This window comes from Muscardinus avellanarius, assembly GCF_963383645.1.
Source record: "Muscardinus avellanarius genome assembly, chromosome: 14".
NCBI lineage: Eukaryota > Metazoa > Chordata > Mammalia > Rodentia > Gliridae > Muscardinus > Muscardinus avellanarius.
In genome coordinates this window covers 12,236,288-12,248,632 of record NC_137800.1, presented here as the reverse complement: position 1 = coordinate 12,248,632, position 12,345 = coordinate 12,236,288, and the positions used below count along the sequence as shown (strand labels likewise).

The following is a 12,345-nucleotide window of genomic DNA, read 5'->3' as shown; positions in this document are numbered from 1 at the left end:
ATTCAGAGAATCAAAAGGCATCCCTCCCCATAGTTTGCCCTTGAAATGTGTGCACCTGGCTGGTTTATAGACTTTTCTTTGACTTTTAAGCAGATGGCCCTTAGCTGCATTTATTGGCATGGCCACTCAGAGCCGCGTCCCTGCTCTGGTCCATGACCTCGGGGGCCTCCTTTTGCCCAAGCTGCCTAATGTAATGATTAGTGCCTTGAAGGAAGGTTTGACAAAACTGGGTTTACCCCCAGGTCGGCCAAGCGCTGTCCCTCCAGCGTGGTGGTGTGGCCGTGGCTGCCTTTTACCGCCTTGGGGAATAGTTCCAAGTGCAGGGTGGGGGCATTCCGTGCATTCTGAGGCCTTAGCCTGCTGTCTGCCCCTCAGCCTCCCCTACCTTCCAGGGGTAACTTTAACTGGTGGGCAGCAGTGTCACCAATGGAGAAAATGCAATGCCGAGGGTAGAGTCCCAGGCGGCGGCTTTGGGGGTTCCTTGTTCTCAAAGCCAGGCCAGAGGAGACCCTTGGGTGCTGTGGTTCATCTGCCAGACAGACTCTTCATGACTTTGCAAACTTAACCTGGATCTGCCAGACGCCCATCCTCTTGATTTCTTCTTCTGTGAATCAGTTTCACAAAAATGCCTGGATTTTAGCTAAGGGCTTTCCTTAACGATTTCTCCTCTGACTCTTTCCCCTATCCATAGTATTAGCCCCTTTGATTGCTTTGGCTTAAGGGGACAGGAGGCTAATCTGTAGACAAAAGTAAGGGATGAGAGAGAATTAAAATCTAGATGTGGAAAAAGCCACGAAGCGTGGTTTCTGGGTGTCATCCAACATTAGCAGGTCCAGCCTTTGCCCAGGGTTGACTACAAGAAAGAAAAGGAGGTTTCGGCAGGATTGGCACGTGGGTAGCCGAGCCTCTGTCAACCTGCACCTCTTTCAGTCGGCATTTCCGTGTGTGCTTGAGGGCGCTAAGGATGGATGCTCACCTGGGTGGAGCTGCCAGTACATTCTGCTCCTTAGAAGGCTAAGTCCAGGGTTCCTCTGATTTTAGGATTCCAGGGATTTCCTCCGAACAGCCGGTGCCAGAATGTAATTTTCCGGAGTTTGTTTTGCAGGGATAGCTGGGAGTATGGCCACCCTGCTGCATGATGCGGTAATGAACCCGGCAGAAGGTAATGTCTCACGGTTCCAGGGAGGGTCAGTAGGGGATGTGCAGAGAGGGTTGGAGAAAGGCAGGCATGAGCAGCGGGGCAGAGAGTGGGCACGGGACTCTGGCACCATCAGAGCCTTGAGAACTGGACTCTGCGACATTATTGAAGGCTTGCGGAAGGAAGGGAGCTTCACCAAGCCTTACGGTCTTCCTGTTGTCCAAGGTGCTAAGCAAGAGCTACCAAAGTGTGGTCCCCAGCCCCAGCTGTTGGCAGTGTTCTGGGGACCTGCCCCCCAGGCTTACCAAAGTGGAATCCCTGGGAAGAGGGACCCTGTATCTGTTGGAACAAGTGCTCGCGGTGACTTTTTTTTTTTTTGCACACACTTCCCTGCTCTGAGGCCTGTGCATGCATGTGGGTATGCACATGTACAGGCACACACGTGTACATAGCTGGCCCTTGTAAACCTTTTTCAGCTCCCTAAGCACATTTAGGGGGCCAGTCATCTGGCCTTGCATCCAGTTTGCTTTTTTAAAACTTGAAATGATTATGGGAAATAGAAGGTACAGGCAAATAGCGAGTCACGTCGTGCACCCCAGGGGATCCACCACTCCGAGTCATGTGGCCGTTTTGCTTTGGCTGTCTTTTTTTTTTTTTTTTGTGAGTGTACTAAAGCAAGCCTCGGCCGTGCAGCCTGAGTTCCGTTGGATGTCCATACATCCTGGCGTCCTCCACCAGTGGGTAACTGAATAGTGAGGAGGGTTGGGGACCGGCACTGGGCATGCCTTCGTCTGGGTCATTCTCTACCTGGCGGTGGCCTTAGGTAACACACAAATCTCTCTCCTATCCCTGTACCTGAAAATGGTCCCTTGCTGAAAGGGAAAATTGGAGAGAAGAGTTTATAAGGCTTGGGTTGGAAGCCTGTGTTTTGTCTTCTAAGACTGAGATTTCTTAGCTGCTCTTGACTGCTTATCATGTCTTAGCAGACAGGGGACTTTTCTCCACCTTCAGGGCCATGCAGGGGCACACCGGGAAGTGGGGAGGGGTCCTTCTCTCCTGATGCCGGGGTGAGCAGGTAGATGGGCAGGAAGGCACTAAGCGCCTGGAGGCTGGCTTCCTCCTGTGCACTGAGTCACCCGGCTCACTTTCAGAAAGATGGCCTGTGTTCTGCTGTAGCTCACACACTCTGCCTTTTGCAAGAGATCTGAGATCCTGAAGTATATTCACCTGTTCTCCTGGCTTATCCCGTAATGAATGTGTTCAAGACAGAGTGCTCAGTGGCCAGGAGAGAAGCGTTCTTAGGTAGATGGGAAGTAGTCTTTCACTGGGAAACAAAAAACCCCAATTGATACACACACATTACAGTTATCCCTCCGACCCCTGTGGGTGCCCAAATCTCTGGATGGCTGGAGTGCTCTCTGTCCATCTAACCTACACACACCTGCCCATACACTCCGAATCATCCTTAGATTACTTATAAGACAATGTGAATGCTTTACACGTAGTCATTATACTGGGAATTCTGTACATGCATTTGTCTTGAATGTTTTTGACTCACAGTTGGTTTAGAGGGCTACCTCGGTATCTTATGCCTCCTGGCTAGTGCCCAGTTAATTGGCCCCTGTAAACTCAGCAAGGGTTTTATTCTGTCTCTTTTAAAGGAGAAAAAAAAAAAAAATGAGGCCCTACTCTTGTTGTTCCTGTCGACTTAAGGTCCTTGTTTCTGTAAAAGTGAAGCACCTCATAGGAGTTCACTTGGCAGTGCGAGGCACGTCAGAGCCCAGGTCTAGGGGCACAGCCCCATTTGCTCGTGTCCCGTGCACCGCTAGTTACTTTTGTATTAACAAAGCCAGTGTCTGCACTGGAGGTTGTTGTTGAGCTTGGGCAGATGTAATTCTAGAGTTATCCTAAGTGCACCATGACACAGAAGTAAACTCACCATCATATACACTGACCCAGAGAGCGAGCGAGGCACACGCTTTTTGAGAGGAGGGTACTGGGGATTGAACTCAGGGGCATTCTACCTCTGAGCTACGCCCCAGCCCTTTTTATCTTCTCTTTTGAAACACAGTCTTGCGAAGTTGCCGAGGCTGGCCTCAAACCTGTAATCCTTCGGTCTCAGCCTCCTGCACACTGGGGTTACAGGCATGCACCACTGCACGCGGCTGGTACACACGTCTACCAGATGGGCTGGGGACCATAGAGGAGAGCAGAGGGCTTGGGGTGGAGGGAGGCTTCAGATTGGTGGAAGATGCAGAAGGTTGCGGACAGCCAGGGTCGGGTGATCAGTTCGGCTCACCCAACTCCAAGTGGCTGCCTGTTTGGAGACACTTAAGGAGATAGCCACCTTCCTGGCACTGGGTCCTAGAGATGATGGTGGAATGTTAACAGGGGACCGCCTGGGGGAAGCTGCCCCCCAAGGCTCTCAGGCTGGGGCTGTGCGCGCTCCCCTCCGTCCCTGTCACCAGTGTGTCTAACATGCTTGTTTCTTTTTATTGGCTTGGCTTCCATTTCACTCCGACCCGGGGTGGGGCCAAACCAACCCTCTGCCCACTGCCTGCCCGCCTGGCCTGCGACCCCAACACAGTGGTGAAACAGCGCATGCAGATGTACAACTCTCAGCACCGGTCAGCCCTCAGCTGCATCCGGACGGTGTGGAGGACCGAGGGGTTGGGGGCCTTCTACCGGAGTTACACCACGCAGCTGACCATGAACATTCCCTTCCAGTCCATTCACTTTATCACCTACGAGTTCCTGCAGGAGCAGGTCAACCCTCGCCGCGAGTATAACCCGCCATCACACATCATCTCAGGAGGGCTGGCCGGGGCCCTGGCCGCGGCCGCCACCACCCCACTGGACGTCTGCAAGACCCTTCTCAACACACAGGAGAACATGGCTCTCTCCCTGGCAAACGTCAGCGGCCGGCTGTCGGGCATGGCCAACGCCTTCCGGACCGTGTACCAGCTCAACGGCCTGGCCGGCTACTTCAAAGGCATCCAGGCACGAGTCATCTACCAGATCCCCTCCACCGCCATCTCCTGGTCTGTCTACGAATTCTTCAAATATTTCCTCACCAAGCGCCAGCTGGAAAACCGGGCTCCATACTAAAGGAACAGGCTGTGGGAAGTGGTTCCAGAATCTTTTGTTCTCAAAGGGCCCCCCCTGCCTGCCTCCATCCCTTCGCGCTCACACCCGGGCCTTTTTTGTGCAGGGCGCTGCTGACGGGCCCTGGGCATTCCCCGATGCCTTAGGAAGAAGGGAGGTTGGGACACTGGCCGCCCACCGGGAGCTGTCCGCTGGACATCCCAGGTGGTGACCGATGGGAACACTTTTAAGGGGAGTGAGAAACGGCCTTTTCTCCTGCTCACCCTGAGAGGAATGTAGCTTTTTCTGCTCCCTGCCCTCCCCAGGGGTGGCAGCCTCGATCCTTAGGTCACACAAGCAGGGAAGAGGGATCACAGACTGAACCCCTTAAAAAAGGAAGAAAGTTTTATGTATATAAAAGTTTCATTACACAGTCTAAAATAGGTGGATAATGTTTATCCTTTATTTTTCTACGTAGAAGTTTTTGAATTTGTGTGTGTGTGTGTGTGTGTCCATAAATAGTATTACAGCCGCCATGATCGAGCTGTTTTTAAAAGCTATTAGAGGGCTGAATTCTTCCATTGGGCCAAGTAAACAGGCACCAAAGTCATAAATGGCCAACCGCGGCCTGAAATTGTGTGCAGCACCCCCCCCAGGTGGAAGTTTCACTTGAATGTAAAAATAATAAATATTAAGTTTATATTTAAAATTTCTCTTTTGATGGGGAAGGGAAAAGGTACGTTGAAAATAAGATCAAAGTAATGCTATATTACTTGCAGCTATCCTTTTTTTTAATTCAGTCACCTTCATGTGCCTTTTAAACTTTTTATCTTTTCCTAAAACTTCCAGGACTAAAAAGTTCAGGCCCTGGCACATTTTCCCCGGCTGTGTCCACACAGGCCGGGTGCAGGGAGGCTCACACTCGATGGTGGCGGGCCCAGGAGAATCTCGGGGTGGGGGAGACCAGTCCTAACCCGTTGAGAACGTGTCCTCCCTGGGGAGTGACGTGGCTCTGCCTCCCTGCCTGGCACTTAGACGCCCTCGATTTGCCAACCCTTGGCCACTTGCTGAGCAGGTCACTGGGACAAATCCTCCCTTTATCCAGGACTGACTTGTGTGTTTGCCTTTATTTCTCAGGCACTTACTAAACTTGCTCTGTGTGTGTGTGTTGGCTGAGTCTCCTCCTAATCCACATTGCCCTGTGTAGTCTAGAGGTTTTTTTAAAAAAAACACAGTCGGCCTACCTGTGGCCTTCCTCCGTCCCCCAACCCTCAGTTCCCCGGCCACGCCTCCCATGGCACAGCGGCACAGCCGGGCCCCCCTCAAGCTGGGGCCCCACTGTCCCAGCCAGAGGCTACCTCTCCAGAGCCGCTCCGTAGCCTGACCTCGCCGCCGCACCCAGGAATACCGGGTCTCACTGCCACCTCGTTTTCTGAAATGGAGTCAGCCATCACAAGAAAATACAAGCCTGTTTCCTCCAGCTCCACCGCTCTGCGGGCTTCCTGCGCACTGTCCAAGGGAAAACTGGATGGACATTACCTCTGCCGCGCCCTCCCCAGAGCTGGTCTCTGAATGAGCCGGGAACGCCATGACACAACACGTGTGTTTTCAACTTGGCAGTCCCGGCCTTGGCCCCTTGTTTTCAACTTGGCAGTCCCGGCCTTGGCCCCTCGTCATGGCAACAGCCATCGCACACCTGACCGGCCTTTGGGTGGTTTGACTGCAGGAAGAACTCAGTTGCTCTTGGAGAGCTCTCGTTCCTGAACCGTGCGCACAAGGCCTCTGGGTGTAGGTTTTGGTGTTGTTCCAGTGGCTAAGAGAAGCTGTGTAATTGAACAGCCTTCCTCTTTCAGACGGAGGAGAGGAGGGAGCCACCTTGGGTGTCTCGTTCGTGTGCCCTAAGCCAGTGCCTGTGCTCCCGCCGCTGCTGAAAAGTGTTTACATCTCTCCAACCCTCTCTTGGGTTCGTGTGAAATTGTGCTCAGTGCTGCAAACAGAGGGGGAGTCGAATTGTAGATCCTGAAGTGGAATGTCCATCAAATCCTTCGAAATGTATCCCCACCACTCATTTTCATCCACTGGATACAAATGCACTGTGGAATGTTGTGGAATGTTCCTTTTCCATAGGATTTTCTTGGTGGTCTTTACAGGAGACACCCTTGGTTTCAGGGAGGGGCCCTTTGGCTGGAGGGATGCAGGATGGAAAGGTAGGAACCGGACTTCAGGTCTCTGTGGGCTGGGAGTCAGGGCCCTTAGCCTGGCCCTCCTTTCCTGAGATGACAGGTGGACCAGCAGCCCTGCGCCCCGTCTTGCCCACCCCACCAGGTCCTAGGGAGGCCAAGCCAGTGATGTGTGACGGGACGGAAACACTTGGGGAAGTCTCGAAGCACTAAACAGGTGATGTGTGTACTAATTCTTTGGGAATGGAACGGACCCCCACCTTGCCCTTCGCTTGGAAGTTGGTGTCATTGCCCTGTGCAGGCTGTAGCCATGAGCTGATAGTGATATTTGATGTTGCAAAGTGGGAAGCAGGAACGCCGCCCCCTCCCAGCGACCCACCTAAGGGCATCGTGGCGGCTGCTTGGCCATCAGCATCTCTGGAATGACAGCAGTGTCACAATGGCACAGCGCTCCTACTTGAACACACACTCTCTCTCTCTCTCTCTCTCTCTCTCTCTCTGTCTCTCTGTCTCTGTCTTTCTCTGTCTCTGTCTCTCTCTCGTTTTCATGGGCATTAGCTCTCCTCACACTATGATTTGAGGTTTAGCCACTTGCAGGTGGGAGTTTTAGAATAAAACATGGTTTTTCAAATGGGAGAAATCCTCAATTTGGGATGATTTTTTTCTTGACTTGGATTGAGTGTAGCTGTTTACTATTAATGCTTGTGGCTTGTTTTTCTCTTTAATGCTGATGTCTTATTCTGAGTTCCATCCCCCGATGGCCCAGAGGCCGTATCTCCAACTCGCCGTTCTGCCAGTAGGTTTAATTTAACTTTTATTTAAGGACGATTATGTCTGTGAAATGCGAATGTACTGCTGCTTTCTACCTGCAGGACACTGGTGTAATGTCTTACACCAGTGGCCGCTGCCAAGGCGTTTCTGCCTGGCGGTTGCCGCGCGCTCTCTGGAGAAGGGGTGAAGTGTGTATTCGCGTGTGGGGTGTTTCTGATATGCTGCTACAGTTGTAACACAGGAGCTAGAGCAAATAAAGCATTGATCTTGGAAGTGTCTTGCTCTGTGGTGGGAAGCGCCGGAGCGACAGGAGAGGGGGCAGCAAGAAGAGACGCTCCTTCTGGATCTGGTGCACCAAGCACCTGCATGGACAGCCCGGATGGGGTTCACCCTCTCCACACTGGACACTGACCACCGACCCAGCAGCACCCAGGTGTCTGTGCCCGGAGACACTTCCTTTGGCTCACCGTCCTGGGGAGGGGTGGCAGGGTACATGTGTTGCTTGGAATGTGATGGGCGTGCCCATTTCTTTCCCCACACGCATGGGAAAGGCCCTGAGAGTGACCAATAACCTTTCTGGAGGTGGGAGTCAGGGAACCCCTTTGAGAAGCCAGAGATGACCTCCCAGCAAGACCACTACAGCCCTTAGGGAAGATACCAGGTCAAGAGTAAGCCAGAGGCCAGGCGCAGTGGTGGACTCCTGTAATTCCAGTACTCGGGAGGCTGAGTCAGCAGGATCGCAGGTTCACAGACAGCCTCAGCAACTTAGCAAGGCCCTCCGCAACTTAGTGAGACCTTGTTTCAAAACTAAAATGGGGCTGGGGATGTGACTCAGTGGTAGAACACCTCCGGGTTCAATCTGGAACACCACAAAAGGAAAGGGGGAAATAAAAAACCAGCCAGATGGTAGCATAGCCTATAATCCCAATAATTGGGAGGCTGTGATAGGAGGATCCCAGATTTGATACCAGCTTCTATAACACAGTGAGACCTTGTTTCAAAGTAAAGAATAAAATAGTACTCGGGTGTAGCTTAGAGGGAGAATGCCCCTGGATTCAGTCCCCGTTGGGTCCAGATACTGGGGATAGGCGATGCGAGAGGGCAGGATTGGGGGTCAGTACGTGCTGGTGGCTTGCTCTTGCTTCCTGTTTTGGCCTTTGTTTGGTGCATAACCACTCATTCTTCTGCTCCCTACCCTAGAAACTCAGCCGGTAAGTGGGCAGTGCCGCCCCTGTGCCCAGCGTCGTGCTGCAGCTGTGGGGCAGGGAAGTGTAAATCCCCACCCTTGCAGGCCTTAGGGCCGAATAGAATACAGGACTAGATCTGGATTTTTCGTACAGTCACATCTTGTCCCCCCCAATGGCAGGGAGGGCGGACATGAAAGCTGAACGGTAGCATCGTGCCTGTTGGGCCAAGCTGTACGAGACAACTGCCTTGCCCCTCGGTGGTGGCTGGGGCTACCCCTGTGCCAGCTCCTTAGCCCAGGGCGTATGCATCTCTTCCCAGCTTAGTGTTCGGCAATGCACGCTGGCGGCTTAAAATTGCAGCAGTGGGAAGATCTCCACTACAGAAACAGGCATTCGCCTTCAACTCAAAGTTGGTTTCTAAGAGCAACCACGTAACCATGGCTGGGACCCAACGCAGTGCTTATTGCCTGGTACCCCAGATTCACAAAAGGTGGGCTGGGAGAAAGATGGTAGATACTGTTCATCTTCAGCTGGGGCCCTGGCTAGAGCTGCCCCTCAGTTGCTGCCCAGCCGCCTCCTGCCCAGGAGCCGGTCCAGAGCACCCACACTCCATTCCGTCCCCGGGAAATCCATGAGTCGTGGCATTTTCTTTCCTCTGGGGTCGAGGTCTCCTTACTGTCTCGAGTTGTCCTGGCCTTTAGTGGCTTAGCTACAGGAAATACCTCCGTTTCGGTCCATAAGAGTGACCTTTGCTGGGCGTGACAGTGCACACCTGTAATCCCAGTACTTGGGAGGCTGAGACAGGATTGCAGGTTCTTGGCCAGCCTCAGCAACTTAGTGAGGTCTATTGCAATTTAGACTCTTTAAAAAGAAAAGTAAAGCGGGCGTGGTGGTGTAATCTCCACACTTGGGAAGCTTGAGACAGGAGCATCGCACAGGTTCGAAGCCAGCCTCAGCTACTTACTCAGGTTCTCAGCTACTTAGCAAGACCCTGTTTCCAAATAAAATATAAAAATAGGTCTGGGAGTATAGCCCGGAGGTAGAAAGCCTCTGGGTTCCACCCCTAGTACCACCAAAAAAAAAAAAAAAAAAGTAAAATAGGGCTGGGAGTGTAGCTCCACGGTAGAATGCCCCTGGGTTCAATCCTTAGTACCACAAAAGAAGAAAAAGGGGGTGACCTTGATGGGATATAATCAGAGAATATAACCCCATTTCAAGATAGGGGTAACTAGCGGGAGGGGGTAGAGGTGGGTTATCATTGTATATGAGGAAAAAAAGCACATCGTCTGGCCTAAGAGGAATGAGTGTAGTTTGGGGGTGCAGAGCATAGTTTGCAGGCAGAGGGCTTTGCAGGAGATGCTTTGACAGGGAACTGAAGGTAAGGGCATTGGTGGCCCGCATAAGAAGTGCGACCTTTCAGCCGTGGGGAGGGGCGGAGTTGAGCAGGGGGTACCATGATGGAAGAAGGCATTTGTGGACGTGCACAGGAGTGAGCGGCGACAGAGTACCCCAATAGGCAGGGAGGAGATGAGTTTGGGGCCACGGTGACCTTGTCCTGAAGAGACAGGCAATGGACACGGGGCAGAACGGGTGGGTTTGCGGGTGGAGGGTGTCAGAGGTGAGAGGACCAGCAGGTGGCAGCAGAGACTTCTGCCTCGGCGTTCTCACACCTTCCGGTGCTGGGCATGCGCAATAGCAACACTGGAGGGTTACCTCGTCCGCTTTCATGTCCTTGTCCCCTCCCCCTCCCCCAGGTTCCAACTTGGGTGATATTCCCTCGTCTCCTTGCTCGGCTACCTCAGTGGGGATGCTCGGGAAGGTTCTGCTGCTGGGCCTCCTGCCTCTCCACAGCCTCTCTCTCACCTGTGGGGCTGTAGCACCCCAGCTTAATCTGAGCAAACTGTAGCACCCAAGTGCTAGCAAGTTCCTGTGTTTCTTGGGCAGGCTTATGCATGATTAGTGGTGTCTAGAACCGGGCTACTCCAGAGCCCAGGGTCTGAGGGTAATTACGCATGGTTCCCTCTCCTGTTTCCCCTCAAGATCTTGATTTTGTCTAGAGAAGTCTAGAGAAGTTACACATTCAGGGTGCCACGGTTAGTGGGACCGAAAGGGCAATCGTCCTGGGAAGTGGAGCCAGGAGAAAAGGATGTTCTTGATGAGAAAAGTGAGCCTGAGCCTGTTGCTCACCAGGGTAGAAAAACATCCTTTACACAAGTGGAAACCTAGTGTCTACGCTTCCTGGCGTTGGTGAACTGGGGCAGCCAGGAGCTCTCATCCGAGAAATGCTCTTAGATTCTTGGAGTCATGCTTCGCTGCCCCATCTTCTTGTTTTAAAGAGATTATTTCTGGTGGCTTGATTTCAGTCACAGTGTTTGTTTATTGATGCTATCTTACACGTCCATCTTGGCCTCTGTAGAAGCAAGTTTCTAAAAACATAAACTTGAAGTGCATACAATTACCTTATAGTGAATTCCCATACAAGAATAATTGTTTATTCGTTGATACAATGAAGCGATTTATTTGCTCTGGCCCATTTTAACCTCTGAGCACTGAAGGGTAGATGCCTATGTCTGGAGAACTGAGAGCCAGTCCTGGAGGTCACTGACTGGTTGGGCGGTCCTGGGCAACTCTGGGTGTATCATTTAATCTCTTGGGTCTACTGTTTCCTTTTCTGCCAAATGAAAGGGTTGGACCAGATGAGGGATAATAGCTCCTCCGGCCTCCACAGCCTATGATAATGTCCATATAATACGGGCTCTATCCAGTCTCTAAGTCCATAATTATAGTATGATTACATGCTCTTCATATGAGATTAGAAGGGAAATCACACAGGCCTTTTAGCCAACCTACCATCAAGAATCACTCATTACCATTTTGCTTTACTTTTTCTCACTTCCTAAACAATAGTTTAGGGAAAAAAATTGAAAAATTTATGAACTTGCCGTAGGAAAATGATGGCTTCATCCTTATCTTTAATATGTTCGTAATTGATACCCATCTGTGCAATAATCAAATAAACAACTTGCATACATGTCTACCTACCTTATTCCTCCCCACCCATCAGGGCTGAGGACCAAATCCAGGGCCTTGGAAGTCCAGGAAAACGCTCTGCCACTGAGCTACATCCCCAGCCTCATCCTCGGGTCTGTGTGAACTCTGTGTGCAAACTGTCGGTCTCAGTGGGGCGAGATAGCATATGTTCGGGAGGCTGAGCAGGTTTGAGGGCAGCCTCGGCAATGTAGTGAGGCTCTCATCAACCTGGCAAGAGCCTATTTCAAAATAAAATAATAAAATAGGGCTGTGAGTATCTTTCAGAAGTAGGTGTAGAATGTCCCTGGGCTCAATCCCCAGCACTACGAAGAAGGAGGAGGAGGAGGAGGAGGAGGAGGAGGAGGACTGGGCTTAATCCCCAACACTATGAGGAGGAGGAAGAGGAGGAGTACTGGGCTCAATCCCCAGCACTATGACCAGGAGGAGGACTGGGCTCAATCCCCAGCACTATGGCGACGAGGAGGAGGAGGAGGAGGAGGAGGAGGAGGTGGTGGTGGACTGGGCTCAATCCCCAACACTGCGATGATGATGATGATGATGATGAGGAGGAGGAGGAGGAGGAGGAGGAGGAGGAGAACAGTAGTTATGCTGAATGCCTGCAGCCTAGAGAGGGATGTATGCTTTTATTTCCACATAGTCTGTTAGTACAGGCAGTGACAGTCACTTGGATTAGAGCAGGTTTAGGAGGCTGGCAATGTCCTGTGTGTGAATTGAGCGTTAGGGCTGTAGGGAGGTCAGAGATTAGGCCAAAGAACTGTTCTGATGGCCAGTGTGGGCACACACTCTCCTCACTGGGACGGCATAGTACGCTCGGGATGCCGCTTTATATCTGATTCCCACACCATCCGCAATTCTTTTGCCCAGCGAAGGCCCTGAATCTCAACTTTTGTCCACAAGGTGGCATCTGATGTTAATTAATACTCAAATCACACCC

General features: G+C 51.8%; 1 protein-coding gene across 1 annotated transcript in view; it reads left to right on the top strand.

Annotated features, from left to right (window-relative positions):
• The window catches only part of SLC25A37 (solute carrier family 25 member 37), a gene marked incomplete at both ends in the record, with an annotated part of 43,479 nt that extends 39,233 nt beyond the window's left edge, over positions 1-4,246 (top strand). Inside the window, 2 exons of the mRNA XM_080710490.1 lie at positions 1,106-1,162; positions 3,726-4,246. Coding sequence (XP_080566616.1) covers positions 1,106-1,162; positions 3,726-4,246 — 578 coding nt within the window. The remainder of the gene's footprint in view (positions 1-1,105; positions 1,163-3,725) is intronic.
• Between the last annotated feature and the right edge of the window lie 8,099 nt (positions 4,247-12,345).